Source organism: Ochotona curzoniae, unplaced genomic scaffold (genome assembly GCF_017591425.1).
Source record: "Ochotona curzoniae isolate NIBS_2020 unplaced genomic scaffold, NIBS_Ocur_1.0 contig_2699, whole genome shotgun sequence".
Classification (NCBI taxonomy): domain Eukaryota; kingdom Metazoa; phylum Chordata; class Mammalia; order Lagomorpha; family Ochotonidae; genus Ochotona; species Ochotona curzoniae.
The window spans coordinates 2,776,596-2,802,633 of NW_024465561.1; the positions used below are offsets into that span (position 1 = coordinate 2,776,596).

The following is a 26,038-nucleotide window of genomic DNA, read 5'->3' on the forward strand; positions in this document are numbered from 1 at the left end:
AGCAGGTACTGTCGTAGGGTGAGAGGAGAGTAAGAGGCAAGGACTTGGACTATTCTGTCAGCCAGGGAAATGGTATTTGCATGGGCCAGGAGGTGTCTCAAGGGGGGATCAGCACTAGGGTGGACCTGCAGGAGCTCAGGTGCCCATTCCTGGCTGGATGAGGACACGCCTCCTAGCAATAAGGCTCCTGGCACTGCCAGGCTGGTGCCATGGGTGTGATTGCTAGTCCCTCATTTCCTGTCCACCAGGGGCCTGTGAGGTGGGGCCTATAAGTGGCCCCGTTACAGAGGGGCAAAGAGAGCTGCTGACTGGCTGGGCCAGCTGGACAGGTGCCACAAAGGCCGGTGAAGGAACGACAGGGGGAATTGTTGGGCCAATGAAGATGCATGAGGATCCCTGAGGGGCGCGCGCTCACCGGTGCTGCACCACCTCCACGTCATCGAGGGAATCGGGCACGCGCATGGCGAGCAGCCATTGCTCCTTCTCGCCGATCCACAGTTCACACGCGTGCACCTCGCCAAACATGCGGTAGACGGCGAGCGCGTCCCGCAGCCACTGGCGCCGCAGCGCGGCCACCTCTGTCACCTCGGCGAACAGCTGCTCCGCCTCTACCACGCGCACCTGTAGCGCCACCACCAGCGGCCCAGCCCCGCTGGCGCCTCCCAGTGTCGCCAACTGGCGCCGCAGGCCGCCCACGGACCCGCGATGCGCCTCCACCTCCCCGGTGAGCGCGCGGTGCTGGCGCGCCAGGCGGCGGCTGGACGCTTCGTCGTGGCCAAAGTCGCCGGCGGCTGCGAGGCGGTACGCGTCGCGAAGCCAGTCCAGGAGCCCATCGAGATCAGCGCCGAACTGGTGCAGCGCCCGCGCCTCCTGCAGCCTCCGCTCGCGCCGGGCCGCCGCCTCCTCCAGCCGCTGCCAGCGACGCCGTGCGCTCGCCGCGCGCTCCGCCAGGCCGGCTAAGTGCACCATCTCTGCGCCTGGGCCCACTGTCCCGCCGGCGGCAGCCAGCTCCTCGCCGCGCCTCAGTGCCTGCTGCAGCAACACCCGGCGCCCGCCCAGCTCGCCCTGCAGGATCTTGTGCTGCGCCAGCAGGCGCGCGGTGCTGGACAGGTCGTGCGCGCCGCCCGCGGGACCCGCAGCGCCCGCCCCGCCGCTCACTGCCTCCAGCAGGCGCTCCTTGTCGCGCGCCCAGCTCTCGGCCTCCTCCAGCTCCTGCAGCAGCGCCCACAGGCTCCGCGAGGCCTCCAGCTCCGCGCGCCGCTGCGCCGCCTGCTCTTGCAGCTCTGCCAGACAGCCGTGCACGTGGTTCACACGGTTGCAGATGACCTGCGGGTCGCAGGGCTGGTATCCTGGCCCAAGAAACAGAGAATCCCCAGGTTGGGCGCTGGCCAGCGAGCGCCCAAGAGACAGGGTGCAGGCTGCCTCTGCTGACCTTGATTTGACTTCATCAGGTGCCCAGGTTAGGCATCCCCTCCTCCACACAGCCTTCCCTGACACTCCAAGGCTGCAGCAGGTCCTGGGACCCCTGTCAGGTTCCTCTGCCTCTCCCTTCCCAATCCTGCCTACTCGGGGCTGTCACTGCCTACTCCGCCCCACGCCCAGGGCCCAGGTCTGTCCTCACCACACCACACCCCTACCGCTGCCCAGCCCTGGGGGAAGCCCAGAGCTGCAGCCTGAATGCGGTAACACAGCTGGCTGACTGACAGGTGTCTTTGGAGCATCTCAGTCTGTCTACTCGAAAGTCAATTGAGTCTGCATCAGGACTGATTGGGCCAAATGTCACGTCTCTGCTCTTGATCGTGTTTTAGAGCCCTCACCCTGGACCCCGCACCTCCCATCCTCTGACGCTTGTTAACCGCACAGCTGATCTGAATCTCCTTCTCTCTCATGAAATATTCTATCTTCCTTCTGGATCTCGGGTTTGTGACCAGAGAGCCATGAAATTAAAGTGATGGGTCACAGCCAGCGTTTCTGGGGTGGAATGGAATGGAAGGATTGGAAAAGAGCAGAATGCCCCGCCTGAGGCGAAGAGAAGTGTTGCCTTGGAAACCTTCATGCCTGGGTGTCTGCCTGTGACTGTGAACTCTGGGCCACGAGGGAAGTGTGAGGCACTGCCCGGGGAGGGAGGAGGGAGCTCGGTAACTCAGGCCACTCACTGATGTCCAATGCGCACAACCCTGACTGGGTGACAGTCTCAACCATTCACTGATGTCAGCTCTGGTGCCCACACCCTGACCAGCTACAGTCACAACCACATCGGCTCCTGGGTGTCCAGTCCCTTGCTCTGATGCTGTTTCATTTTATCCTCACACTCATCCTGGGCCCCAGTGTCCTTAGGAGCCTTGTTTCACAGATAAAGAGACTGAGGCTTGGAGAGAGGAGGGGCTGCTCATCAAGGGTCAGCTAAGAAATGGCAGATGGGTCTGGTGCGGTTCTGTAGCAGCTGAAGTCCTCGCCTTGCACGCACCAGGATCCCATATGGGTACCGGTTCTAATCCCGGCAGGCCCCACTTCCCATTCAGCTCCATGTTTGTGGCATGAGAAGGCACTCGAGGTTGGCACCTGCATGGGAGACCTGGAAGAGATTTCATCCAGGCTCCTGGCTTTGGATTGGCTCAGCTCTGGCCATTGAAGCCACTTAGGGAGTGAATCATTGGATGGAAGATCTTTCTCTGTCTCTCCTCCTCCTCTCTGTGTATCTGACTTTCCAATGAAAATAAACAAATCTTAAAAAAAAAAGAAAGAAAAAACAAGTGGTAGATCTAGGAGAGGCCTTTGGCATGGGGGTTCAGATGTGGGTGGGACACTTCCATTGTATCCTAGAATGCCTGGACTGCAGTCCTGGCTCTGTTCTCCATTCTAACTTCCTGAGACTGATATGTCCCTGATTGGGGGAGGAGGGGAGGGCAGCAGGTGAGGGTTCCAGTGAATAGGTCCCTGCTTATGGCTTAAGAAAGCAGCAGCAGATGGCCCAAGTCCTTGGGTCCCTGCATCTACGTGGGAGACCTGGAAGAAGTTCCAAGCTCCTGGCTTCTTTCTGGCCATTGTTGTCACCCTCAGAAGTGAACCAGCAGATGGAGGATCTCTCTCTGTCTCTTTCTCTCTCTGTAAATCTGTCTTTCCGATTATATCTATATATCTATATATCTATATCTATATGTATATATCCAGCCCACCTCGGGGAAAGAAGTGGGTTCCAGCAGCTGTCTAGGGTTTGCAGTGGACCACAGGCAGTCGAGTCAAGGTGGGCATGTCCACATCAGAGTTTGAAAGGAAACTGACAGCCCTTGGAGGGCAAGAAACTCCTACATGGCACTGCCAGGCAGCAGGGTGCCTCTGTGTCTAATGGGGTTCCAGGGCTCCTGAGGTGTAAGCAGACAGATAACTGGAGAGAAGCAGAGCTGCCTGAGAAGCCTTTGGCCTAGGCCACACCGTCAGCATGCACAGGTCACACCCTCAACACACACAGCCAGTTGTGGGGATCTGACCAATGTAAAGCCATATCACAGCCATGCTATAAGTAGAAGCAGAAGGAACAATACCACTGCGTAATCATTCCTGGATGCTGGTCATGATCAGGCCGCCACGTGGACCCCAGCAATGGGCACATGCACCCTGCACCTAGACAGGATGGTCAAGGAGCTCACTCACCTCGCTAACCTTGTGGTCTTGACTGTCCGGTCCTCAGCCAAATGCACCATAGAACAATTACCCAGCAAACATCCAGCTCTCGAACAAACCTCATGCTCCTTGCCGTGTGACAAGAGCCACAAGAACCACATGGCCTGGAGACCACAGAGAGCTTCCAGGAGACAACGTGCTAGCCTTGCCTTTGCCCATCAGCATCCATGCCCTGCTTTCAGTGTGGGTACCCTCTCTGCCGCTTTCTCAGACCTCATCTAGGGAAGGGCAGACTGATCCCACTCTTGGTCTTGGGGTGGGTATGTCACATAGATAGGGCCAATCAGATCACTTGCAGGCAGGCCCTGGGGTTCTGATGACTGGCTGAGTGTTGAGCCAATGAAAGCTTTCTTTGGACCTTCCAGGGAACTACTGGGGGAAAGGAGCCTGCCCACTGCTGGGATGCAGCAGGGCCTGCAAGATCCCAGATTTACACCACCAAGTGGGGGGGACTGCCTGACAGTGATACGCACCCACAAAAACCAGAGGTAGAAAGAAATGGAGTCTTAGAAATACCCTGATTGAGGCCTGGCTCCAGCCATGCCCGTTCTCCCTGGACATGGCCTTTTTCTTCATAAGCAAAACAGATTGTGTTTCTGTTGCGTGGTACTGAACAGGCCCTGTCTACACGTGACTTTGTGCAGCCTTTCATGAGACGGGGCCACACAACACGGGTTCCGTTAAAGTGAGTTGCCACTGCATAGTTTCCAAGGAGGAAAGATCTGAGGGATCCAGCTCCCCACTTAGGACACTAACCCCTCTTCCCATGACTCCCCTGATGGAGCATCACCCTGGGCTCTGCTTAGATGCCACTACCCCAGAACAGGGAGCTCACCCCTTCCTTCCTGCCCCAGTTAGCATGGGTCCCGAGGGTCTCCGGCCCAACTCACCCTGCAGCTGGGAGAAACGCAGGGCAGCAGCGTTGAGGGCCTCCACCCGCTCACTCTGGGCGGCGATATCCCCCTCCAGCAGCCCGTGTTTCTGCAGCAGGTCCTCCGCCTCTACCAGGTGCTGCCCACACTCCCGGGACAGCAGCTGAGCCTGCAGGGGTGCAGGAAGCACAGAGAGCACTGACCCTCAGGCCACCCACCTCTCCCCTGCTGCTGGCTGCTCTGTGCTGTTGCTCTAGCTGTCTGGGCTTCCTGAGCTCTACCCTCCCCTCCCTCTTCAGCCCTGCATCTCTGAGCTCTGTCTCTGTCACAGTACCACCCTCCCTCTACTTTCCCTTCTTCCTCCCTCCCTCCACCTCTCCACCTCTCTCCCTTTCTTGTGGACATCTCTCTGTCTCCACCCTCTGCCTGCAACTGTACTCCCATCTCCACCTCTGTGCGCCTGATTCTGCTTCCATCTTTCCTATCTCCGTCTCTGTATTTTTCAGCCTGTGGCAGGCCTCCCTCTTTTGCAGAGTGACCTCACTGTCCCCTGCATCTTTGCAGCACAGAGATTTCCTCTGGAAGTCTTTGAGTCGCCTTTCTAGACTCTCTCTCTCTCTCTCTCTCTCTCTCTCTCTCTCTCTCTTATCTCTCTCTCCCCTCTCTTCCTTCTCTCTGATTTCTCCTGCTTTCTCTCAAATTATCACTGTCTTCCTCTGGCTTAATCTGTCCCTGCCCCAGGCTCTTATGCTATTTCAGTCTTTCCCTGTTTATTTGTCTTGCTCTTAGTTTCTCTGGCTTCCTCTGTATTCTGTTCTGTTCATCCCCCTCTTTGTCCACATACATGACTGTTGACTCCTTCCCTGTCCTCCCAGGACTCAGCCCAAGCATCAGACCCAGCAAAGTCCCACCTGCATCTCCTCCATCCAATCCACCATGTACACCATCTCCTGGAAGACTTTCTGCAGGGCTAGGTTCTGTTCAAGCCGTGTCCGCCGAGCACCCACCAGCCCTGTCAGCAGGGCCCACTGGCGCAGGACGCTGTCACGCTGGGCTGCCACCCTCCGGGCATCATAGTAGCCTTCAGCTGCCAGTGCCTGGGCCAGCTCTGCCACACCCTGAACCCGCTCCTCGTAGGCAGCAATATCTGCTTCGATGGCTTCATGTTTCTTCATGGCTGCCTCCACGGCTGGCAGCTCATACCCAAAGTTGTCCTGGAGAGATGTAGGCCACACACACTCACTCACACACTCACTAAGGCTGTCTTGGAAGTCCACTTGTTACCTTGACCCTGCATGATTGTGAAAAACTCTCCCTTTAACCTGCAAACCAACCAGCTTGGTTACCCCCCTTCTCTGTTACCCTGGAGACAAGCTCCACCCATCCTCCAGTTACCCAAGCAACAGTCCCACTTATACTTGCTACCATGGAGATAAGCCCATCCTCCCCAGTTGCTGTGGAGATAGTCTCACCTCTCCAGGTACCCTGGAGCCCACTTCAATCCTCCCTTGTTATCCTGGAGACCATCTGTAGCTTCCTATTGCTTGGGAGATCAGCCCAATCCCCTCTTTGTCACCCTGGAGGCCAGTCCTACCCATACCTGTTACCCTGGAGACCAGCCTTACCTTCCCTTGGTACTCTAGAGACCAGCCTAGCTCTCTCATGCTAGTTCAGAGATCAGTCTCAACCTGTTTTACCACCCATCCAAACCTAAGTTTCAGACCCAGGAAATTGGTGCTATCCTCCCATTGTCCCAAAGATTACCGCATTCTGTAACTCACGAGACCAATTCTATCCTGCTGAGTTACCCTGGATACAAAATACAACATTCCTATCACCTAAGAGCTCCCTGTTTCTCTACAGTTACCATGGAGACCAGTCTCAATGGCTCATTACCGGAAAGAGCAGGCCCACTCCCCTCATCCAGCCATCACTTCGGAGACCAGTTCTCTGTTTACAGCCTCACTTGTCAGTTAGGAGACTCATCCAACTCCTCTCTATTGCTCAGGATATCAACCCCCCCTCTCAAACCCTTGGGACATCAGCCTTGCCCTCCTTATTCCCTTTCCCCCGGAGCCAAGCCCTATGCCTTGTACCTGGGATACCAGGCGCTGGTTCTCATTCAGCCAGCTCTCTCTCATGGCCACTTTGTGGTCAAATCTTTGAGCCAGTAGTTCCAGCTTCTCCTGCCGGATCAGCTCGGCCCGTAGTGCAGCCTCTCGCTCATGTTCTGCTTTTTCTAGCTGGCCCCAGGCCTGGGGGAAACATGAGGAGGCAGTTAGATTCCAACAACTCTCTGCAGGTTCATATCCCTGGCTTCCCTGAAGCCACTCATAGCGTAAATGACACCATTTTGCAAAACAGAGAAGATTAAGCTTTTCTTTGTGATACCTTGCTGCTAGAAAGCTGTACTCACAATGTCTACAAACTGAATGTTTCTTTTGAGCAGTATACATCCTGAATAACTCTACCAAGCAGCCCTGCCTAGCTCACCTTGTCGATGTCCCAGATGCCACAGCCCTCCCGAGGTACAAACAGGCGACGGTTGCAGGCTCGGAGCTTACTCTGGATGCTGAAGAGTAGCACCTCCAAGTTCCCCTTCTCTTGAAACCTGCAGTTGGAGCGTGAGTGTGAGTGGGGAGGCTGGCCTCCCAACTACCACCTTTCACCCACCTCCCTCCTCTTCCTGAGGTGGGCCTCACTTGGCTGGCTTTTCCAGTGTGCAGTAAGCCGTGAATGCCTGAAGCTGCTGCTGCACCCCGCTCAGCGAGTTGGCAAACTTCTGGTTGCTGATGAGGCCCACAGTGCGGTGGATCCAGGCCAGCAGTTCGGCTGCCAGCTCTTCGTAGCGCTCAATGATCTTTCCAACCTCCAACACCTGGTCCAGGACCTGGACCAACAGGAGAAATATGGGGTCAGTCCCCATCCCAACTACACCCTTCAGCAGGAGTCCCAGGCTCCTGGCAACACACCCATTCCATCCATGGCTCCTCGTACCTTCCCGATCCGCTTCCCCTCCACAGCCAGTGCCTTCATCTTGGAGAAGTAGTGGTAGAAGGAGACCACATAGGTGATGATGGATTTCTCATCTGGAGCTTCCATGTTCACATCTGGAGGGAGAAAGGGCAGGCAGGGAGCAGGATGGTGGGCACACAGATGGAAGGGCCAAATGCATGGGGCCGAGGGTGGGAGAACCCCCTCCTCTGGCTGTGTGACCTCAGTAGATCACCTCTGTGCTCCTCAGTTTGGCATCTGTTTAGTCCCATGGGACTAAATGGTGGGTGATGGATATGAGTTATAGAGGGATTGTCTGTCAGGGCCTTTGCACACTCTGGCCTCACCACCTGCAATACTGTTTATTCCTTTACTCCCATGCATCCTTCATGACTCCTCAGACAGGCCTTCCTGCTCATCCTGGCAAGGGCTGACCTCCTCTTGTTTCTTCCGTGACATCTCAACAGTTCCTTCCCAGAATAAATAATCACACCATGAGATTAAATATCCACTGATAGGGCCCGGTGGCATGGCCTAGCAGCTAAAATTCCTCTCCTTGAACGCGCCGGGATCCCATATGGGAGCCAGTTCTAATCCCCGCAGCTCCACTTCCCATCCAGCTCCCTGCTTGTGGCCTGGGAAAGCAGTCGAGGACGGCCCAAAGCTTTGGGACCCTGCACTCATGTGGGAGACCTGGAAGAAGTTCTTGGCTCCTGGCTTTGGATCGGCATAGCATTGGCCGTTGCGCTCACTTGGGGAGTGAATCATCTAACGCAAGATCTTCCTCTCTGTCTCTCCTCCTCTCTGTATATCTGACTTTCCAATAAATAAATAAATCTTTTTTAAAAATCCACTGATATAAGTCATTAAGCTAGAGTTTGGGCTATAGTAGGACAAAAATCATGCCTGTCTGTTTTTTTTTTTTAACATGCATTTATTCTGATTGGAAAGTCAGATATACAAAGAGGAAGAGAGACAAAGAGAAAGATCTTCCGTCTATTGGTTCACTCCCCAGGTAGCTGCAACAGCTGGAGCTAAGCTAATCCAATCCAAAGCCAGGAGCCTCTTCTGGATTTCCCATTTGTGTACAGAGTCCCAGGGCTTGGTGTTGTCCTTGACTGCTTTCCCAGGCCACAAGCAGGGAGTTGGACAGGAAGTGGAACAGCTGGGACAGGAACCAGTGCTCATGTGGGATCCCAGCAGATGCAAGGCAAGAACTTTAGCCACTAGACTACCATGCCAGGTTCTTTTTTTCTTTTTTAACCACTATCTCTGCCATACCTATCACATAGTAGGAGCACAACCTACAGATGATGGATGAGCTTGGAAGCCAGCATGAGGGCTCTGGAGAAACTGCTCACCCTCTTACTACTTTACTTCTTTGAAAGATGGGCATAGGTCCCCTGAACCTCAGCTCCTCCCCGATAGAAGTTAGGATAGGAGCTGGTGCAGCAGCACATCTGGCTAAACCACCGCCTACAAAGCTGGCATCCCATCTGGGTGCTGGTTGAAGTCCTGGCTGCCCCACTTCTGATCAAGCCTCCTGCTGATGAGCCTGAGAAAGCAGTGGCAGATGATCTTGAGTACCTGAGCCCCTGCTACCCATGTCGGGGACTGGCAAGAAGCGCCTAGTTCCCAGCTGTGGCTATTGTGGCCATTTGGAGAGTGAACCGGAGAACAAAAGACCTTGGTTATTTTCTCCTTCTCTCTCCCTCGGTAACCTTGATCTTCAAATAAACAAATAAATCTTAAAACAAAACAAAACAAAAAACCAGTAAGGATAAACATGAGTCCTGCCTCCCAGAAGCACTGCAAATATTCGGGAGAATAGACTGCCATGGAGGAAGGACTCAGCGGACTCTGATACCATTTTAATTTACCTACCAAATGCACAACATTCTACATGGACCTTCCTCCTCACTATTTCATGAAACTGCCACCCGTGAATATCTACCATGTGCCAGGCACATAGTAGGAGCAGGGACGATTGTCCAGCCCACAATCCTGAGATTCAAAAGTACGCCTGAGCAAAGGGCCTCACTTCCCTAAGGGCTTCGTTCTCAGCCCTTTAAAAGCAGGACCGACCAACTCTACCCAACTGGCTCCAGCATGTGGATGAAAGGGGACTGTTTTGACAGAGTCCCCGGCCATATGCTTGGCACAAGCGGATGCTCAGCAAAACGAAATATCTGCCACCTCAGAGAGGGGAGACTGGCATTGAACATGATTATGGGCTATGGACAAGAATCAGGGTGGGGATGTGAGGGACAGGGCTGGGCATGGAGTGCAAGCAGGAAATGAGTTAAGGATGGAGACAGGGCTGTGGATGGGTACAGGCTGGAGACAGGCGTGTTAACAATGGTGTTGGCTCTGGGGTTGAGGATCCCCCAGGAGGAAGTCAGGACTGGGGCCATGCCGGGCTCACCTTCAGGGTCCAGCAGCCGGGCCAGCCCCAGGTGCTGCTCAGCTGTGCGGAAGGCCCTCTGCAGGTTGTAGTTGGCATTGGACTTGGTGAGTTTGCTGAAGTCCACGAGATCGGGCCTGAGCAGGGGCACAGAGCGGGCAGGCAGCAGGCAGGCTCCAGAGCCCGGGGCCAAAGCCAACAACGAGATGCCTTTATCTGAACCCCACTCAGGGCGAGGTCAGGAGGGGTACAGACCAACTAAGAGGGGTGGAGTGCTGCAGCGGGTGCCGTGGGAGGTGGTGGGGTGAGTCTGAGAGCCTTGGCCATGCCTCTGTGGTTCCTGGGTGTGTACACATGCCTTTGGCCCTGGATGTGTGTGAGCTGGTCTGTGTGCACAGTGTGGGGCTGGGTTAGCTCATGGCTGGTTAGAAGTGTGGGGCCTGGATCCAGCCCACCTGGGCTTGAGCCTCAGCATAGCTATTTCCTGCTAATACATCTCTCAGTGCCTTGGTTTTGTGATGGGGTGCAGCCATTGATGGCTTGCGCCTGCTTGCCAGGTTGACAGCAGACAGGGCACGGAAACTCCTTTCCAATGTCCTCTTGTACCATTCAAGTTAATTGAAGGTGCAAAATCAGCTTTGGAGGCTGCATGCACACTCCCTGCCCCTCTTGCCTTCTGTACCCCTTCCCCAGCACTCTGTGTGGCCCTGCCTCTCCCCATTCAGAACAACTGACAACTCAGAAATTGCCCTGGAGGCTGCTCGCACCTGGCCCCTCCTGCCTCCTATCATACTAGGATAGGTTAATTAACTACAGAAAAAATTTGGGCTCTGAAAACTCCCTCCCTGTGTCCTGTACATGAAAACTTGGTACTGTGAGGCTCTCAATCTGACTGGAGGACGAGAGTTTAAAAAGTTCTGACTTTGGCGGCTGGGTGCAGTGGCTCCCGGAGGGTAGTGGGAGCTGCTATCACCAAGCTTGGGCAATAAAGACCTTCTTCCTAACATCCTACACTTAGGTCCAGTGCGCTCTCTCTTGCAAATGGAGATATCCACAACAGCTTCCTGTGCAGGTCAGCGGACTCGGTGGGAGCAGCTCGCAACGCCTGGTCCTCGGGAGGCAATCGGGGACATTGCTGTCACTTAAGCAACTCTGCGGACGGATTCCTGTGTGCTGGGGCAGGTGGGTCCAGGCTTCCCCACGAGCATGTGAGACAGGAGTCATAAGTGAGTGTGCGTCCACAACAGACAGCACTGGGATCTGGCTTCTGTGCCCCCTACACACACACACACATCAGGGCACAACCCTCCCGACTGCTGTGACTCAGTTACCCACACTGTCATGGTGTGGGCATAGTGTGTTGGGTGCAAGTACTAGGCCCCGATGGATGGATGTGAAGGGAGCTGTGCACACCCAAAGTGGATAGTCTCCAGGTTGGAGGAGGGGGGCAGAGCGTGGAGCAGCAGGTGCAGCCTGTGGATGTGCCTGGTTCTGTGTGTGTGCACATGTTGGGGAGGGAACATGAACATCCAGGTGTTCAGAGCAGATGTGGCCTGGATGGAAGTGTGTGTCTAAGTGAGACGAGCATGAGTGTAAAAGGAGATGGACACATACATACATGTGTAGGCCAAGAAGGGGTGGGTTCTGTGTGGTCTACACACATACGTGTACAAGCGTGTGGCTGTGGGGTGCTGGGCAGGAGGTGGGGCAGGGCTGTCCCAGGCCAGGGGGTACCTGTGCCGGTGAATGAGAGCATTGAATGCCAAGCCGTCCCGCCAGCTGGTGGTGAAATTCTGGATGTTTACCTCCGGGTAACTGGAATTGCAGAGGGGAGAGACAGGGAGAGAGGAGGAAGGGAGGAGAGGGGCGGGGCAGAGAAGGATGGATGGACAGAGAGAAAAACAGAGAAAGGTAGGTAGGTGGACCGGGAGAGCCAGGGCGATGAAGAGAGAGAGAGAGAAGCAAGAAGAGAGGAAGAGAGGCAAAGGCAAGGAGGATGGCGAGACAGAGATGGAGCAAGGAAAGCAGGAGGGAGGAGAGAGACAAGGGAAGGCAGACACAGCAATGCCGACAGATGCCTGCAGAAATAGCCAGAGGCATCCACGGCCAGCCACAGCTGCGCCACAGAGCGGCCGCCCTCTCCCCTCCCTCCGGCACCATGGGGCTGCTCTCCAGAGGGCCCTGGAGTTTCAGATCATGTCCCCCTTGGCAGGACAGACAGCTGAGGGTCCATTAGGACAGGGGTCCCACCACAGCCAAGCCACAATGTTCCAGTCCAATGTGCCAGAGCCCTGGTTGTGTGCCCTCATTGAGTGAGTGGCAATCGAGCTTGGCCTTGGGGCTGAGGGGTCCAGCCAGGTGCCCATGAAAGCTCTCGGGACTCAGGATGAGATGGGGTGAGGGGGTGAAGTGGAGGAAGCAGACCCTGATGTTGGCATGCAGGGGCTCTCAGGGCCCTGACTTGGAGCCTCACCACCTCTGGCAGGTTAGGAGCTTGTTTGTCAAGTTCATTGGCCTTGGGTATGATTTGGTGCCTGAGGATGTTGAGTTGCTCTGCAGCAGAAACCCAAAGGTGTGTGTGTGTGTGTTGGAGGTGGGACGTGAGGCCCAGCTGCCAGCAAGGAGGGGCCCTACCCTGCTGTCTTCATCTGACACCACAAGAGCAGGGCATCCTTGGCCGAGCGCGTCTCTCTGTTGTCCTCCGTCTCAATTTTGATCACTTGAATCTGGGAAGGGACAGAACAAAAAGAACCAAAGACTGCATAGGCCTGGAAAGCTTCATTCAGGCTGGGAGGCCTCCCATTGCCACCCTATTCCAGGGAGTGTGGCAGCTGACAGAGGTCGGGCTGAGGCAGCTGTGGGTGCAGAAGCGTGGAGTTCAGAAGTGTGAGGGCACATTCCGGACGAGACCAGGACATCCGCATAACAGGGTCTTGGGCCTCGTTTCCCAGGGAATTTTCCCAGGGACGAGGCTGTGTGAGAGCTAACTCCTGTTACACCCTGCCCAGGGCAGGGCAGTCACCTGTAACCCTCAGTCTGTTCCCCATAGAACCCTTGGGGACTCCCCTTCAGCCATGTGCTCCTCTCCCCAACACTGCACGGGCTCCTGGGGCTGCCCTGCGAATAAAGGCAAAAGGCCTCACCGTCCCTCCCCCACACCAGACACCTGTGAGCCTCTTCACTCATCCTGAGTGTCCTCCCACCTCCACTGCCTCCCACAGAGGCTGCTCCCTCTGCATAGAGCACAGCTTCCCCAGCACTCTGTGTGACCCTGCCTCTCCCCATCAGTCCGTACTCGAACATCAGCTGCTCAGGGAGGCCTCAGCCAACTCCAGGTACACCCACTCCGCAGCCCTCATCTGTGGACTAGCTGGGTTTCCTGCCCAACCTCCGACCACCACCACCACCACCGTGGCAACACTCTGGGATCCTGGGGAAGCTTCTGTTCACTGCTACATCCCAGAGCCCAAAGTGGGCTCCATGGCCTCAGCTGGGCCTTGCACACATGGCTCCTGGACACAGGATTGGAGTGTGGGTAGCTGAGCTCCAGGGAGAGAACCGAGACCCTTGCCAGGAAGTCGCAAAAGGCAGGGCAGGGCTCCAGACACCTGCAGCCATCCTCACAGCCTCTCATTCCCTGAGCTCACACTTGTCCTCATCCCCAGAAGCCAGCAGATTCCCAGATCAAAAACCACCACTTCATAGACTGGCCTCTGTATCCCCACCAAATCTGCCCCTGTGGCTTGGCCTGTCTCAGGGCAGCTCTGTCACTCGTGCTGAGTCTCCTCCTGGACAGCTCCTCTCCCAGGGCCTGGCCACACTACTTCCTGAGGGTCTGCCCTTCCTGGCCTCTACTTACCTGCCCACAGGCCCCACCCTACTCCAATCACAGTCTTCCCTGGACTCTTGGCCCCTAGTTTTGGTGACCACCTCCACTCCAGGTGCCTCTTTCTTTCTTTCTTTCTTTCTTTCTTTCTTTCTTTCTTTCTTTCTTTCTTTCTTTCTTTCTCTCTCTCTCTCTCTTTTACAATTTATTATTTTTATTTGCAAGGCTGAGTTAAAAAGAGAGAGAGAGAAAGAGAGAGAGAAAATTTTCCATGCACTGGCTCACTCCCCAAACAGCTGCAATGGCCAGAGCTGGATCAGTCTGATGCTGGAAATCAGGAACTTCTTTCAGATCTCCCACACGGGTGTAGGAGCCCAAACTCTTAGGCCATCCTCTGCTGCTTTCCCAGGTCATAAATAGGGAGCCAGATTAGAAGTGGAGCAGCCAGGACTCGAACCAGTGCACATATGGGATGCTGGCATCACAGGTGGTGGCTTTGCCCCACTACCTCATGGTGTCAGCCCCCAGTAAAGGATAGATGACAATGCAGCAGAAAAAGGGATATAAAGTATCAGGTTAGTGGTGGGGAGCTTTCAGATGGTGGTAGTCAGAAACAGGGCTTTCTGAGACTGAGAAGCTGGTGACTAAAGGACGTGCAAGGAGGAAGACATCAAACACTGTATGAGTCGGGGCACGGCAGGCACAGGAGTGGGGACACGGCAGGCATGGGGACACGGCAGGAGTGGAGGCACAGCAGGAGTGAGGACACAGCAGGAGTGGGGACAAGGTAGGCATGGGGGCACAGCAGGAGTGAGGACACAGCAGGAGTGGGGGCACAGCAGGAGTGGGGACATGGCAGGCATGGGGGCACAGCAGGCATGGGGGCACAGCAGGAGTGGGGACACAGCAGGCATGGGGCACAGCAGGAGTGGGGACACAGCAGGCATGGGGCACAGCAGGAGTGGGGACACAGCAGGCATGGGGCACAACAGGAGTGGGGACACAGCAGGAGTGGGGACACAGCGGGAGTGGGGACACAGCAGGCGTGGGGGCACGGTAAGTGTGGGAGCACAGCAGGAGTGGGGACACAGCAGGCATGGGGACATGGCAAGCATGGGGGCATAGCAAGCGTGGGGTGCGGGCAGCAGGAGTGGGTATACAGCAAGCATGGGGACATAGCAGGCATGGGTAAACAGCAGGCATGGGGGCACGGCAGGCATGGGGACACGGCAAGCATGGGGGCACGGCAGGAATGCAGACATGGCAGGCATGGGGGCACTGCATGCATGCAGGCATAGTAGACACGGGGGCATTGCAGGTATGGGGGCATGGCAGGAGTAGGGACACTGCAGGTATGGGAGCAGTGCAGGCACGGGGGCACAGCAGGCATAAGGGCACTGCAGGTGTGGGGGCTACAGCAGCCATGGGGGCACTGCAGGCATAGGGGCACAGCAGTGCCAGTGCCTGACAGGGGGGTACACTTGGCACTGCACTCACTGAAGGGGCTAAGGGACAGATGGTAGGGGCAGAGGGGAAAGGCAGGGGGTCCTGGAAGGGCCTCAGCTGGCATTAGGAATTGGAATTCTATTCTGAGACAGGCAGATGGGAGTTTCATCAAGGAGAGGTACATAATCAGATTTAGAAAGAGCCCCCTGGGCCAGCACCATGGCATCTGAGGCTAAGCTTCTGCATGTGGCACCAGCATTCCATATGGGCAGCGATTCAAAGTCCTGGCTGTTCCACTTCTGATGGCTTGGAAAAGCAATGGAGAATGGCCACATCCCTGGGCCCCTACACCCATATAGGAGACCCAGAGGAAGCTCCTGGCTTTGGACTGGTGCAGCTCTAGCCATCTGGGGAGTGAACCAGTATACAGAAGGTTCTTTTTCTCTACCTTTCTCTGGAAACAGCCTTGAAATAACAATAACAGAGAGTTCAAGTACAAGGTACCCTGCTTCTAATCCAGGTCCCATGTAGCGTATCACAGGAGGAGACAGTTGATGGCTGAAGTGCTTACGCCCTGATCACCCTGGGGGAGACCTGGATGGAGTTCCATTATTACAAAGTCAGATATACAGAGAGGAGGAGAGACAGACAGGAAGATCTTCTGTCTGATGGTTCACTCCCCAAGTGAGCGCCACGGCTGGTGCTGAGCCAATCCAGAGCCAGGAGCCAGGAACATCCTCCAGGTCTCCCACATGAGTGCAGGATCCCAAGGCTTTGGGCCATCCTGGACTACTTTCCCAGGCCACAACCAGGGAGCTGGATGGGAAATGGAGCTGCGGGGATTAGAACTGGCACCTATATGGGATCCCGGCGCGTTCAAGGCAAGGACTTTAGTCATTAGGCTACCACGCTGGGCCCTCCACCTTCCTTCAAGTAAAAGAAAAAAAAAAGAAACCTTTTTTTGAAAAAAGAAAGAAAGAAAGAAAGAAAGCTAAATCTATTTTTAAAACACTTTTTTCAATGAGTGAAGAGATGGGAACACCTCCCTAGGTGCCACTGGTGGGTGGCCTGGGCAGGGATCCCGGGGCAAGGGGCTCACTTGGTGGGTGACCTGAGCAGGGGACCCCCGAGGACTCACCTGGAAGCGCAGGATGATGGTCCACACCAGCCCCAGCGTCAGCCGGTGGTTTCCGTCCACGATGTCGTGTGACCCCACGTTCTCCAGGTGCACACGCTGTTCCTTCAGGAATTGCAGCGCCTTGTCCACATTCTCCAGCGAGTGGATCCGCATACGACCACGCGTAGGTCTGGGCTAGGGTAGCAAGGGCGTCGGGCGGGCGGTGCAGCTCTGCCCCGCTCACAGTCTTAATCCCTGGGGTTGTCCGACGGGATTGTCCCCCGGGTAATCAGACGGGGTTGCCCCGCCCCCGTGGTCTGTCCTGGATCTCGCACCTCGCATCGTCAGAGACGCGAGGTCCTGTCCCTATAGCCAGAGCCCTCTCTAGAGGCACACAGGTCTTAAGTTCCCCCTTCCCTTCCACTGCAACCCCATCCCAAACCTCAAGCCACACCCCTCCTCAGGAAGCCCCGCCTCTTCCATCCTCTCCCAGCTCCAGGACACCAATATTCGCTCCTGGTTCTGGGGGCCTGAGCCCCGTGCCTCCCTTCCCGCCCCCTTGAAGTCACACCCAACCCAATCCAGCCCCATCCCAGGTCCCGTCCCTAATGTATTCCTCTATCCGGGTTAGTAGCTTTTGTCCCTGTTCAAGGCCATGCAGCTCACGACTCCTTGAGCTCCAAGCGGCCCCACTTCAGGTGAGAAATCCTGTCCAACCCGCGTGGCATGCAACACCGCCTGGGTCCCCACAGTCCATTCGCGGACTCCGACGCAGAACTCTGTCCTTGCTCCCCAGCTGGGCCCCTTGCTAGCTGAGACCCCAGGCCCAGGCTCCCTTAATTCAGCCCCTCACCAGCTGCTCGCCAGACAGCACTTCCAGGAGCCGCGTGAGCACGAAGCCGTCTCGGAGGTCTGCGTAGAGGTCCCCGATGTGGCAGCCCACGCGGGCGAGATGGGAGTTCACCCACTTGGTGAAAGTCTTTTTCTGCACCGCCTCCCGCTCATCTGGAAGATGGGCCTGGGTCAGACCCTGGCTCCCGGGCAGCCCCAGGCCTCTTGGGGTTTTTCTGCAGCCCCAGCCCCAGGACCACTTCCACAGGGACGCGCTTCTCACTAGGAGCCTTCCCTGCCTTTGGCTGCCCATCTAGTGGCCCTCCCTGCCTCCCCAAGGTTCCCTGTCCTTCAGAGTTTCATAACAAGCCGTGCTGGGGCCCCGGGGTCATCACACATTCACTCGTTTATCACTGTCTAGATGTGCACTCTTCCTAGTTGTTGGGGGCATTGAGGAGCCCACCAGCAGATGGAAGATCTGTCACCTTGTCTTGGTGTAGTGGGGGGCTCAGATGACACACGAGTGATTTCTGGGGAGCCATGGAAGGTTTGGGGGGGAGCTGCGAGTTCTGCTTCAGGGGTGTCTCTGGCTGCTGTACATCCTGTGGATCAGACAGGGTGAAGAGGGCAGATGGCAGACCAGGGAGGAGATGGCAGGGACCGGGAGAGAGAGGAGGCGGCTACATTAGGGCAGAAGCTGTAGGGACAGGAGGAGTGATTTAGAGATGAAAAGTAAGATTGTCTGGGAGCAGGTTGGGGGGGCGATGAAGAGGAAGTAGGGACACACTGGGCCAAATGGAACCTGAAGGCCAGGGTCATTGTTCCTGCATCCCTCCCCTGGAGCAGCAGCCCTGGGCAGACACATGGCCCTCCCACCCAGCTCCCTGGTGCAGGGAGGAAGCACCTGACAGTTTTACCCATGGCAGGGCATGGCAGAACACCAGTTACCTCTGCCTCCCATGCTGAAAGAAAATTGCTGGAGACTTTTCTCATTCCCTTGCTGTCTCTTTTTCCCCCTTTAAATAATAGTCTTAATATTACTTATAATTCATACACCTAACATTCACCCTTTGAAAGCGTAAATTCAGGGGCAGGTGGTGGCACGGCTTGGGATGCCCCCATCCTACACCAGGTGCCTGGTCCAAGTCCTTGCTCCTCTGCTTCCGATCCAGCTTCCAGTTAATACGCATCCCCCGAAGGCAGCGGTGATGGCTTGAGTCCTTGAATCCCTGCCACCCACACGGGGCGACCAAAGTGTAGTCCGGGGCTCCTGGCTTTGGCCTGACCCCACCCTTGCTGCTGTGGATATTTGAGGAGTGAACCAGGGGACCTGCCTTTCACTCGATCTTGATCTCTCCCTCTCTGTCTTAAGTGTGAATTCAGGGTTTGTAAGCATACCTACAGAGTTGCTCAGCCATCGCGACATAGAATGCTAGAACACTCTTGTCACCCCAGAAAGAAATGCCTTTTGCAGTCAGCACCCCCTCCTTTTCCCCAGGGCTGTGCGACCACTAATCTACTTCTGGTTGGTATAGACTGATCTGTCCTGGACATTTGGCATTCACAGGATCACACATACCATGGCCACTCGTGTGGTTGACTTCTCCTATTCAACAAGCTGTCCTGGGTCACCTGTGTCACCTAGGTATCAGCGTTTCATTTAGTAACATGACAAACTAGGCCCCTGAGTAGCTACACTGCAGTTGTCCACTTTTTTTGCGGCTTTGGGGTTTTCCCAATTTCCAGCTATTTTGAATAACGCTCCAATGAATATCTGTGTGCAAATTTTCCCCTGGTTTCCAGTTAACTTGAGGATCCAGTAGTCTCCCCAGTTATCCATGGAGGTTATGTTCAAAGACTCCCCAGTGCATTTTGAAGCTGTGGCTAGCCCCCAGCCATACATGCACAGTACCGCGCTCTTCCCTACGCATGCACGCCTATCACAGCGTTGACTGATGAATTCAGCAGAGACCACCACCACCAAGAGCAACATAGCACAACAGTAACCACATACATCGTGATCAAGACACAGTGTCAGAAATCCATGTCCCACAAGAATGCTTTGGTTCAGGGGCAGGCACTGTGATGCAGTAGGTAGCCGCCTCTGCCTGTGGCACTGGCATTCCACAAAGGGGCTGGTTCCTGTCCTGGCTGCTCCAGCTCTGCTTGTGGCCTGGGAGTACAGCAGAGGACGGCCCAAGACTTGGGAGATCTGGAAGAAGCTCCTGACTCCCGGCTTTGGATCAGCTCAACTCAGGCTGTTATGGCCATCTGGGGAGCGAGTCAGAAGACAGAAGATCTCTCTATGTCTCTCCTTCTGTCTGTGCAATTCGGTCTTTCAAGTAAAAATAAAACTTTTGGGCCTGGTGCAATAGTGTAGTGGTTAAAGTCCTCGCCTTGCATGCCTGCCAGGATCCCATACGGGCGCCGGTTCTAATCCTGGCGGCCCTGCTTTCCATCCATCTCCCTGCTTGTGGCCTGGGAAAGAAGTCCAGGACGGCCCAAAGCCTTGGGACCCTGCACCCGCGTGGGAGACCTGGAAGAGCTCCTGGCTTCCAGCGGTCACTTGGGGAGTGAACCATCAGACAGAAGATCTTCCTCTCTGTCTCTCCTCCTCTCCGTATATCCGCCTTTCAATAAAAATAAATAAATCTTTAAAAAAAATAAATAACTTTCAAAAGAAGAATGCCTTGTTTCAACATCTTGTCCCAGCCTCCTTCTAGTAATGCAGACCCTGGGAGGCCGTGATGAGCAGCTGTGTTCCTGCTATTCACATGGCATTCCTGGTTTCCAGCTTCAGCCCTGCCTATAAGTGCACAGTTATTATAGCATATGACCAAAAAAAAAAATCAGTATCCTCTTTCATTCTCTCTCTCTTTCTCTGCCTTTTTTTTTAAAGCAATATGCTATCATAAATGATACATACACTGTTATTGGAAACTGAGGACTTATTTACAGAATTTTCCATTTAATATGTTCTGACCATAGTTGACTAAAAGCAACTGAGACTGAGGAAAGTGAAGCCAAGTGCCAAGAGGGAGCGCTTGCTGGGGCCGGGGCACCTCTGCGCTCGGCTCCCGTGGCAGCTGCCAGACGCTCTCGCACAGCAGCCGTGCCACTCCCATTTCACAGTCCCACCCACGGTGCACAGAGGCTCATCTTCCAAAGCTCTGTCAGCACTCACTACGGTTCCCTCGTGGGTGTGACATGTGGCTCGCTGTGGCTGTGACGTGCGCTCGCCTAATGGCCGTGACATTAAGCAAATTTTCATGTACCTACTAGTTATTTGTGAATCGTTCTCCTTCTGATTTATTTTAAAGGTGTATTTTTACATTTTTTTATTATCATTTGAAATTGTTACAGAGAAAAGTAGAGACAGAGAGAGAGAGATTTTTCCATCTGTTGATTCATCTCCCAGTGACCGGAGCTGGGGTGATCTGAAGCTAGGAACCCAGAACTTCTTCTGGGTCTTCCACATGGGTGTTGGAACCCAAGCACTTGGACCATCTTTTGCTGCTTTCCCACATGTATTAGTAGGAAATTAGTGTTAGAAATGGAGCAGCCAGGACTCGAACCAGTGCCCACATGGGATGCTGGTACCATAGTCAGTGGCTTGACCTGTAGTGCCACAGTGCTGGCTAGTATATGTACTATTTTTACAACTTCATAGGCATCTATAAAAAATTTCATAATTAAACAGTTTTTAAAAAATGTATCTGATTGAAAGGCATAATTACAAGGAGAGAAGGACACACACACTTACAAACACACACACACACACAGACACAGATCTTCTGTCTGCTGGTTCATTTCCCAAATGGCAACCATAGCCAGGGCTGAACCAGGCTGAAGCCCAGAGCCCGGAGCTTCCTTTGAGTCCCCTATGAGGGAGCAGGGGTGCAAGAATCTAGGCCATTCTCTGCTGCTTTCCCAGGTGCTTTAGCATCAAACTGGATTAGAAGTGGAACATCCAGGACAGGAAATACACCTGTATGGGATACCAGCATTGCAGATAGAGGCTTATCTGCTTCACTACCATGCTGGCCCCCATTAAGTTTTTTAAGAGCCTTTATCTGCGCGAATTTCAAAACTTACCACACAAAAAATAAACTTCTAGCTCAAATTTTCCACACACTTTTTAAAGTGTTATTGTAGGGTCTGGCATGGTAGCCCAGCAGCTAAAGTTCTCACCTTGCATGCACCAGGATTCCGTATGGGCACTGGTTAGTGTCCCAACAGCCTGCTTCCCATTCGGCTCTGTGCTTATGGCCTAGGAAAGCAGTGGAGAGTGGCTCAAAGCCTTGGGATACTGCACCCACATGGGAGACCTGGAAGAAGCTCCTGGCTCTTGGCTTCGGATCGGCTCAGCTCTGGCCATTGCAGCCACTTGGGGAGTGGACCAGTAGAAAGAAGATCCTCCTCTCTGTCTCTCCTCTCTATATATCTGACTATCCAATAAAAATAAATAAATCATTTTTAAAAATAAAGTGTTATTGTAATTAATAGTTACACTTTTCAAGATTTATTTATCTTTTTAAAGATTTATTTGTTTTTATTGTGAAGTCAGATATATACAGAGAGGAGGAAAGACAGAGAGGAAGATCTGTCCGATGATTCACTCCCCAAGTGACCATAACAGTCGGTGCTGAGCCAATCCAAAGCCAGAAGCCAGGAGCCTCTTCCAGGTCTCCCACACAGGTGCAGGGTCTCAAGGCTTTGGATCATCTTCGACTGCTTTCCTAGGCCACAAGCAGGGAGCTGGATAGGAAGCAGGGCCGATGAGATTAGAACTGATGCCCATATGGGATCCTGGCGCAGACAAGGCGAGGACCTTAGCCACTAGGCTACCATGCTGAGCCCACAAATAAGTAAATCTAAAACAAAAACTAAACAAGCAAACAGTTCATTGAAAGGCCTGATTGCAACTGTAGACAGACAAGCCACAGAGTGGCAGAGAATACTGACAACGCATCCATCTGACAACATCACCAGGGAAAGGTTGATAAATTAGCAAGAAAATGGACAAAGGACTTGAAGGGTATTTCACCACAGGGTCTTCAAATGGCTAGTTATCTGAAAACAGACTCCACCTGATGGGTCGAGAAGGTTCCAGGGGTCCCTTGGAGAAAGGCAAAATGGAGCCACACTGGGATGTACACCTGCTGGAGGACTGCAGGGACACAGCTGCTCCACAGCCGGCGTGGGTGGGGGCCAGCAGGGACCTGCTGGGACACTGCTGGTGGGGACACAACCTGGCAGCAGTTGCTATAAAGCCTGACAGACTCCTCCTCCAGGACCCAACCATTTCTCTTCCAGAAACACATGCTCACGCCCACCAGGAACTAGGGGTGGGCACATGGGTAATGGCTAAAATGCTTCATAAGAGACTCATGTCCCATATGGGGGTGCTGGGCTCACGTCCTCGCTCCCAACTCTAACTTCCTGCTAGTGCCCAGCCTGAAAGGCAACAGTGACAGCTCAGATACCTTGGGCCCCCTGTCACACACATGAGAGACTCGGGTTGAGCTCTAGGCTCACGATTATGGGCCTGGTTTATCCCTAGCTGCTGTGAGCCTCTGGAAGATGAAAGATTGGATGAAAAAAAACAAAAGGAAAAACAAGGGGAAAAAAAGTTGAGTGCCACCAGTTGCAATTGTTCTAAACTCAAACTCAACCCAGCTGCACGTGGCTCGGCGGGTAGTTGGATGAACTCTGGCACATGTACACTGTGGAGCAGGGAACAGCCACCGGAAGTAACAAGCTGCAAGACAGAGAAGACAAGCAGGGACCTCACAGATGCAGAGCTGAGTGAGATCAGAGATAAAACATGCCTCATGATCCCACGTACACCAAGTTCAGACACCAGTAAGAGGAGCCCCGTGATGCTACAATGCACAGCAGCGTCCACCCTTGGCAGTCCCAGGCAGGGAGCCTGGGGGCCTCTCTGGGGCTACCACTTACTGGGGTTTTTATTTTTATTATTCACATGTACCACTTGTTTGATTCTGCTGCTTGGCCCGGGTTTTGTCCTCTGATGTAATTGGTCAATGGCAGAACTAGTGGAAACTCACAATGTATTGACCATTTCATATGCATTATAAACACATACACACAAACACACACACACTTACAACACACATTTTCTCAAAATCACCCACCTGGAAAGGTCCACGTGAGAAATGTGTTGAAGAAAGACTAAAGGTGAAGCACGGAAATTAAAGGGGCATGCATGCTTGGCCCTAATGTGGGTTACAATGCCCACGTTCTGAAAGCTGCCTAACAGTTAAAGCCGCTGCCTGCAATATGGTATCCCACGTGAGCACTATACATGTCCTGGCTGCTCCACTTCTGGTCCAGTTTTCGCAGCAGAGAGCATGGGAAAGCAGGAGAAGATGGCCCAAGTACCTGGGCCCCTGTTATCCATGTGGGAGATCCGGATGAAGCACCTGGCTCCAGCCTAGCCAAGCCCTAGCCATTGCAGCCCTTTGAGAGGTGATACAGCATATGGAAGACCCCTCCTTTCTCAATATAAAACTCTGATTTTCAAACAAACAAATAAATGTTAAGAAGAAAAGAAAAAGACAGTCCTGGCAGCGTAGCCTAGTGGCTAAAGTCTTCACCCTGAACATGCCAGGATCAACACATCTCAGGGGGAGCTGATGCCATTAGCAACGTGTGGTGAGGGGCCTTCAAATCTTTGTTCTCTTGGCTGCTGCTGTGAGCCTTTGGCTGGAGGGGCTCAATCGTGTTTGTACTAACACTGTAAAACATGCTTTCAAACTACTTACGGGGTTGTTCTGCCAACGGTTGTAGTGGAAATTTACATTTAAAGTTTTTTTGTTTCTGATCTTTGTTTTTTCCCTCTGTGATATATTTTGTCCTCTAACTGACAAGTTTGTAGAATGAGAAACGTAGTAGGGGTGTATTACTGATTCATATGTGCTGCCCGCTGAGGAACTCCTGGCTGCAAGGTCAGAATGGATAACGCCCGGCTTTAAGGTGAAACCATCTGCAGAATTAGCTTTGGAAATATCCACTTGTCCATGACGTACAAAGTCTGTGTGAAAGCTTGTGAAGTTTTCTGTATAAAGCGGACAGCTTTCTTGCATTGTCCATTACGATCATGAAATTATAGTGACCCATCTTTTCTCTTTATCTCTTTATCTTTAAAACGCCAACTCCACACATCTTTTGTGAGCTCCAGACTCAGCTGGAGCTGGTCTCTGGCATCTAGGAATCCCTCTAGACTGATAAGATAGCTCCTTGGGGATCCCACAGGCCCCGGACTTCCCCATCCCAGCCCTCCGCCTGTGTTGCCGCAGCAGCCCATGACCTGTCTGGGTCATCTATGTCTGGTTGGTTCTGCCTCTCCCACAGGATCAGGCCCCAGGATGCATGGCTGGCTCTGAAACGCTGTCCCTCGTGTTGGCCAGCACAGAGAGCCCTCTGGGAATTTTGTGGATGCTTTAGAATTCTCAGCCAACACGCTTTAGCGAAGTCAAGACTCTGAGTCCACAGGGACAGTTGGGAGTCTGGTTCAGTAAACGTTCGTCTCGGGTTCAAGCCTACAGCGACGATCTGGCGACTGACAGCTGAAGCTGCTTCACATTCTGTGGCAAACATCCTTTTTTTAAAGATTTACTTAATATTGGGCCTTGCACGATAGCCTAGTGTCTAAAGTCCTCACTTTGCACACTCTGGGATCCCATATGGGTGCTGGTTCTAATCCCAGTGGCCCTGCTTCCCATCTAGCTCCCTGTTTGTGGCCTTGGGACCCTGCACCTGCGTGGGAGACCCAGAAGAGGTTCTGGGTTTCTAGCTTCGGATTGGCTCAGCTCCAGAGGTTGTGGGCACCTAGGGAGTGAATCAGCGGACAAAAGATCTTCGACTCTCTCTCTCCTCCTCTCTGTATATCTGAATTTCCAATAAAAATAGAAATAAACCTCTAAAAAATAAAGGTTTACTTATTTTTATTGGAAAGGCAGATATACAAAGAGAAAGAGATACAGAGAGAAAGATCTTCCATCCACTGATTCACTCCTCAAATAACTTCAATGGCTGCAGCTGAACCAATCCAAAGCCAAGAGCCAGGAGTTTCTTCGAGGTCTCCCATGCGGGTACAGGATCCCAAGGCTTTGGGCCGTCCTCAACTGCTTTCCTAGGCCACAAGCAGGGAGCTGGATGGGAAGTGGAGCAGTCAGGACATAACTGGCACCCATATGGAATCCTGATGCATGCAAGGCGAGGATTTTACCACTAGGCTACTACACTGGGCCCATGTCTTCATGTAAATTGGGAAATTCCAGATGACAGCAGAGCTGGTAACTTTGGGTCCACACGTGCCCCGTGGCTAGAGCTGCTCACTGGCACGGTATGCTGCAGGTACCCACAGCCCCCTGTCTACTCACCCAGCTGTCCCCTGCTTCAATGTGACACTCTTGCTCGACCTCTTACAAAGGTCGACAACCTCACTGCCACTTGGCTTTATAATCTATAGATTCAGTCAAGGATCAAATATATTAGAAAATGAGCTGGCACTGTAGCATAGTAGGTAAAGTTGCTTCCTGTAGGTCCCAGTGTAGTAGCCCAGGAGCTACATCCTCGCTTTGAATACGCCGGGATCCCATATGGCTGCTGGTTTATGTCCCAAAAGCTCCACTTCCCATCCAGCTCCCTGCTTGGGACCTAGAAAAGCAGAGGAGGATGGCTCAAAGCCTTGGGCCCCTGCACCCATGTGGGAGACTTGGAAGAAGCTCCTACTTCCTGGCTTTGGATCGGCACAGCTCCAGCCATTGCAGCCACATGGGGAGTGAATCAATGGATGGAAAATTTTCCTCTCTTGGGGGCCCAGTAGCATGGCCTAGTGG

The 26,038-nt window shown here is 53.7% G+C and overlaps 1 protein-coding gene across 1 annotated transcript in view; it reads right to left on the minus strand.

The window, feature by feature from the left end:
- The window catches only part of SPTBN4 (spectrin beta, non-erythrocytic 4), a 64,419-nt gene that overhangs the window by 36,274 nt on the left and 2,107 nt on the right, over nt 1–26,038 (minus strand). The window contains exons 2-13 of the mRNA XM_040976605.1: nt 17,194–17,345; nt 16,362–16,535; nt 12,586–12,677; nt 11,686–11,766; nt 9,973–10,088; nt 7,551–7,663; nt 7,256–7,443; nt 7,047–7,164; nt 6,650–6,808; nt 5,465–5,767; nt 4,572–4,722; nt 416–1,349 (exon numbers count right to left, since the gene is read on the minus strand). Coding sequence (XP_040832539.1) covers nt 416–1,349; nt 4,572–4,722; nt 5,465–5,767; nt 6,650–6,808; nt 7,047–7,164; nt 7,256–7,443; nt 7,551–7,663; nt 9,973–10,088; nt 11,686–11,766; nt 12,586–12,677; nt 16,362–16,535; nt 17,194–17,345 — 2,581 coding nt within the window. The remainder of the gene's footprint in view (nt 1–415; nt 1,350–4,571; nt 4,723–5,464; nt 5,768–6,649; nt 6,809–7,046; nt 7,165–7,255; nt 7,444–7,550; nt 7,664–9,972; nt 10,089–11,685; nt 11,767–12,585; nt 12,678–16,361; nt 16,536–17,193; nt 17,346–26,038) is intronic.